The sequence below is a fragment of the Mirounga leonina genome, unplaced genomic scaffold (genome assembly GCF_011800145.1).
Source record: "Mirounga leonina isolate KUSES-001 unplaced genomic scaffold, KU_Mleo_1.0 Mir_176, whole genome shotgun sequence".
Taxonomy (NCBI): domain Eukaryota; kingdom Metazoa; phylum Chordata; class Mammalia; order Carnivora; family Phocidae; genus Mirounga; species Mirounga leonina.
The window spans coordinates 4,532,406-4,538,405 of record NW_023270454.1 but is presented as its reverse complement, the minus strand read 5'-3'; the positions used below and the strand labels follow the sequence as shown (position 1 = coordinate 4,538,405).

Genomic DNA, 6,000 nt, shown 5'->3' with positions numbered 1-6,000 from the left:
ACATGTAAAATTATTATTTTTATATCATTATATGATTATATATATAAATATATATAATATATATAGTATATATATGATATAAATATAAAATATATATATTTTATATAATATATATATTTTACATATTTTATCTTTATATATAGTTTATGTTATATATAAATTTATAATTTTTATGTATTATTTATGTAAAATTATTATTATATCATTATATTATATTATTATATATAATATTTATATAATATATATATTTTATATATAATATATGTTTTACATATTTTGTATTTATATATAATTTGTTATATATAAATTTATAATTTTTATGTATTATTATATGTAAAATTATTATTTTTATATTATATTGTATTATATACAACATATATACATATTTTTATATTTATATATATTTTATATATGTTATATACAGTATTATATATATTAATATAAATTATATAAATTTATATATTATATGTAATATATATTATATATTTATATATGTTATATATTTCATATTTATATATAATTTATGTAATATATAAATTTATAATTTTTATGTGTTATTATATGTAAATTATTATTTTTATATCATATATTATTATATATAAATATATATTTATTTTATATGTAATATATTTCATATATTATAAATTTTATATTTATATATAATTTATGTTAAATACAAATTTATTACTTTATGTATTATTATATGTAAAATTGTTTTTATATCATTATATTATTATATATAACTATATATATTTATATATAATTTATGTTATCTATAAATTTCTAATTTTTGTGTATTATTATATGTAAAATTATTATTTTTATATTATTATATTATATTATATATATTTTTATATGTTATATATTTTATATTTATATATAATTTATGTTATATATAAATTTATTGTTTTTATGTATTAAATGTAAAACTATTTTTATATCATTATATTAATTTATATATAATATATATAATATATAAAATATATATAATATATATAAAATATATATTTATTATATATATTTTATATTTATATATAATTTATGCTATATATAAATTTATTATTTTTATGTAATATATGGAAAATTATTATTTTTATATCATTAAATTATTATATATAAATATATATATAAAATATATATATATAATATATATAAAATATAGGGGCTTCTGGGTGGCTCAGTCGGTTAAGCTACTGCCTTCGGCACAGGTCACGATCCCAGGGTCCTGGGATCGAGTCCCACATCGGGCTCCTTGCTCAGCAGGGAGCCTGTTTCTCCCTCTCTATCCCTTTGCTTGTGCTCTCTGTCAAATAAATAAAATCTTTAAGAAATATATATATATAATATATATATTTTATATATATAATATATATATTTTATATATATATTATATATTTTTTACATATTTTATATTTATATATAATTTATTTTATATATAAATTTATAATTTTTATGTATTATTACATGTAAAATTATTATTTTTATATCATTATATTATATTATTATATATAATATATATAAAAATATATTATATATTATATATAATTATATATATAAATATTATATATTATATATATATTTATATATATTATGTTATATATTAATATAAATTATATAAATTTATATATTATATATTATATATATATTTTATATATTTTATATATGTTATATATTTTATATTTATATATAGTTTATGTTATATATAAATTTATAATTTTTATGTATTATATATAAATTTTCTATTTTTATATCATTTTATTATTATATGTATATAATAATATACATATTTTACATATTTTATATTTATATATAATTTATGTTATAAATTTATAATTTTTATGTATTACTATATGTAAAATATTTTTATGTCATTATATTATTATGTATATATTTTATATATTAGATATATATTATATATAAAACACATATATAATATATATTATATATATTTTTATATATATAATTTATTTTATTTATAAATTTATAATTTTTATGCATTATTATATGTAAAATTATTATTTTTATACCAGTATAATATATATATATATAATATATATCAAATATAGGGGCGCCTGGGTGGCTCAGTCAGTTAAGCTGCTGCATTCGGCCCAGGTCACGATCCCAGGGTCCTGGGATCGAGTCCCACATTGGGTCCTTGCTCAGCAGGGAGCCTGCTTCTCCCTCTCTCTCCCTCTGCTTGTGCTCTGTCAAATATATATATTTGCTCTGTGTATATATACACATAAAATATATATAATATGTTATATATATAATATATTTTACATATTGTATATTTACATATAATTTATGTTATATATAAATTTATTATTTTTATATATCATATATAAAATATTTTTATATTATTATATTATTAATATATACAACATATAAATATAAATATATTTATTCATTACATATTAATAATTATATTATTATATTATATTATATAAATATATATTATGTTATATATATTAATTATTATATAAAATTATAAAAATTATATTAAAATATATTATATTGTATTATTATATTATTATATAAAATATTATATATAAAATTATATATTATTATATTTAAAATTATATATAATTTGTATATATATTTATATATACTATATTTATATAAATTTATAATTTATATATTTATATATAATTATATACATTATATAAATATATATTCAATATATATTTAATATATATTGAATATATATTTATACATAGAAATAGGTATAATTATAAATAAATAAATATTTATTATAAATTATTATAAATATTTCTTTCTTTACTATTGATATGCCCTACATTTTTGTCTCAGTGTTTGCCTAGTATCTTGGAGGAATTTAGAATTTTGGTCTTCCTAGACTCTGGAGATCTTGGACAAATACCACTTATGGAGATGCAACCTCAGAGCAAGCACAATCTGGATTCTGAATTTGCTCATGGTTACTTGAAAACAAAAATCACAACATGAAAACGCCATATAGATTGTCTTACTACTTCTAGTGCTATGTGAATATAGATGAGAAGACATACAAAAACTGAACACATAATAAGTCCCAAATATGATGTCCAATTAGATATTTAGGAGCACTTTTCTCATTTCCTTATTTGCAGACATAACTATTGTTGTGAGAAACTACTGCTCAGAATAAGGGACATTCATGAAAGTAAAAAGTTTTTCGCTTATAGCCGTGTAATATTTCTAGACTAATTTATTAAGTATTTTAAAATATATGTCCAAGGTATAGGCAAAGAGGCTAATCTTGTGCACAATGAAGGTTATGGTGATATTTTACTTTAACCTCTAATTTTGGTGCATACTAGTGCATGAATATCTGAGTCCAAGTCAGGTACAACTATCCCCCGGAGATAACTGTGGGCCATCCCAGTTATGAAAATCAGAAATGATATTACTTTAGAGATGTGGTTCACTCTCATCAATCTGCCAAAGAGCTGGACCCAATCTCCATCTATAGGCTTTGGAAGGTTCACAGTTCCTAGTTCAAACTGAAAGAACATTTAGATAATGCTAGGAAGCACATTTGTAGGATGTGTTTGCAGACCTTAAGAAACACTGCTATTATAGGAAGATGAAGTAGGTAAAGTGGGTACGATTGTTACATAGTAGCCTTAAGGGCACCAGAAAAACTGCTAAAAGACTCCATTGCTCCAAAGTTGTGCTTTCATACTTTAATTAGGATAACAGAACTATGATTAACACAAGGTTAAAGTCAGTTCAGCTCCACAATTATTTATCATTTCCTAATAGGCTGAGTAGTGTGGTAGTTATTTTGAATTACAAAAATGATAAAAAATCACTCCACTTTCTTAGGAATGACCTAATATTGTAGATAAATCCAAACCTTTATTTACTTAGGAATATTAAAGCTACGGCGGATTAGTTATCCACCATAATGAATAGTAGAGGAGATGCTCTTGAAGTGCTATTCATTGGATAGAGATACTTCATTGAGGGAAAATTTCCAGAGAATGAGGTGCTTTCCCAGAAAGGTGGGTTTTGGGGAGTTTTGGAATGGCATAGCATGTAAGAATTAAGGGAGTTAGGGCTGGATGCTGATAAGTAAATTGATTCTAAAAGTGCATTACTTATCTAATGACATTTTCAGCCATGACCAGAAATGTAAATATATCATATGTCTGCTTTCTAGTATCAATCACTATTAGAAAGAGAGATTATTAAAAATTTCATTTCAAAATTTTATGTATAGCTAGACATACATTTTGTCACTGTGTACTATGCAAAAGTCAGCTGTTTTAAAAAGTATTTTGTTGCTGTTCATTTGTTTTGTTTTGTTTTCTTTTTTATAGTCCACCTAAAATATGCAGGAAAATAGAGCACTTACATACCTGAGTAATAGAACATGATCAAAATTATTCCTTTTTTTCAGGATTATTTCTTGCCAAGTTGAAAAACGCAGTAAGGTATTTTCTATATTTGAATCTATGTCTATTTTATCTCCATTTGTCCACATTTCAAGGCCAACCAATGTCACATGAATGTCCAAGGTTTTATAAATCTGTCAAAGGAGAAATAAATTTTCATAGAGTCAAGTTACAGAAGGATCCTTCATCATTACTATATTCCTCTACAATAAAAAAAAAAAAAGTAATTCTAACATGTGAGGTACATAAACAAAAAATGTAGGCCTTATTTTACAAATGGCTATATTGAAACAGAATGTAGTGTAAATTGCCCAGAATACTGGGTGAATTGCCATGACCAACAAAAAGCTTAACTGAAATAAAAGATCTGATTACCTTTGGATATGATAAACCTTACAGACACTGGGCTCAAGATGTGTCTAGCATAAAAAAGTTAGTAAAGCTCTGAGATTATAGCTGACCTGAAGATTTGAATTTACTAATAGTGGCACATAGAGGGATGAATCTTCTTTCTTTATTTCTCTATTTAAGTCATTAGTTGGTTCTATGGCAGAATAGAATGTTGATACTGGTTTTCAAAAACCAAAAACCAGCTTAGCTGTCATATTTTGTTTGATTTTTTGGAACTACTTTGTTGTCTGAGAAATCTTTTTGGAGATAGCTCAAAACCAATAGCTATAGCTCATAAGCCTTTTTACCTCATTCCCATTTGCTTTTGTAAACACTAAGTTGGTAGATACTTTGATGCCAGCACAAAAGAAGACAGAGTTGAAGCAAATATTATATGAGGATTTTTGAAACAAAAAAATGTTATATAAATTTTATATTTCATAACAGCCAGTACAAAGTGGGTTGAAAGAAAGAATGAAGAACGATGAACACTGAATTAATGATGAGGTCACTCACACAATATTAGTAGAGGATGCAATCAGTTATTAAGAAGTGTGATACATCATGGCTATAATAACATTGTGTTAATTTTCTACTTTTCTTAACCTGCATAATATGAATATATTGAATTTCATGTGTCAATGAAATAACCCAACAAAGCCATTTCATAAGCCTGAGAAATAAGCTTCCTTTAAACAATCATGAAGTTAGACTTTTAGTCAAATCATGATCTCAAATCCATACTGGAGCCTGTAATGTCCATTCCTTTTGACCCTGACCTTATTGTGGAATAAACCTTGAGTCAGGTCCCACAGAACAAGAATTTTTTTTTTTAACCTGGTCTCATTGGAGTCTCTACAGTTCCTGGGTAGGCTTTAGGTCCATAAAACTGGAGAAAGTACAAAATGGAAACAACAGTTACCATTTGTCATCCTACTAAGGCACTCTCTTCTAGTGAGAACACACCCTATAAAATAAAACCATGCTGCATCTACGGAACGCTTGGATGGGTTTGGATATACATATTTGGGAGATTGTGAAGAGTCAATTCACTCTTCATAGTAGAGAAAAAAACTTTGAAATTTCTGAGATAAAGGGGTAAAGGCATGAAAATAAATGAGAGAGGATGTAGTAAAATAATGAGTATGGGCACTGTGAAGGATAAAGGATCAGTATGACTTCCCAATCTAAACTGAAAATCTTTAGT

The 6,000-nt window shown here is 23.2% G+C and overlaps 1 protein-coding gene across 1 annotated transcript in view; it reads right to left on the bottom strand.

The window, feature by feature from the left end:
- The window catches only part of ADAM7 (ADAM metallopeptidase domain 7), a 100,538-nt gene that overhangs the window by 41,168 nt on the left and 53,370 nt on the right, over positions 1-6,000 (bottom strand). Inside the window, exon 9 of the mRNA XM_035023229.1 lies at positions 4,368-4,537. Coding sequence (XP_034879120.1) covers positions 4,368-4,537 — 170 coding nt within the window. The remainder of the gene's footprint in view (positions 1-4,367; positions 4,538-6,000) is intronic.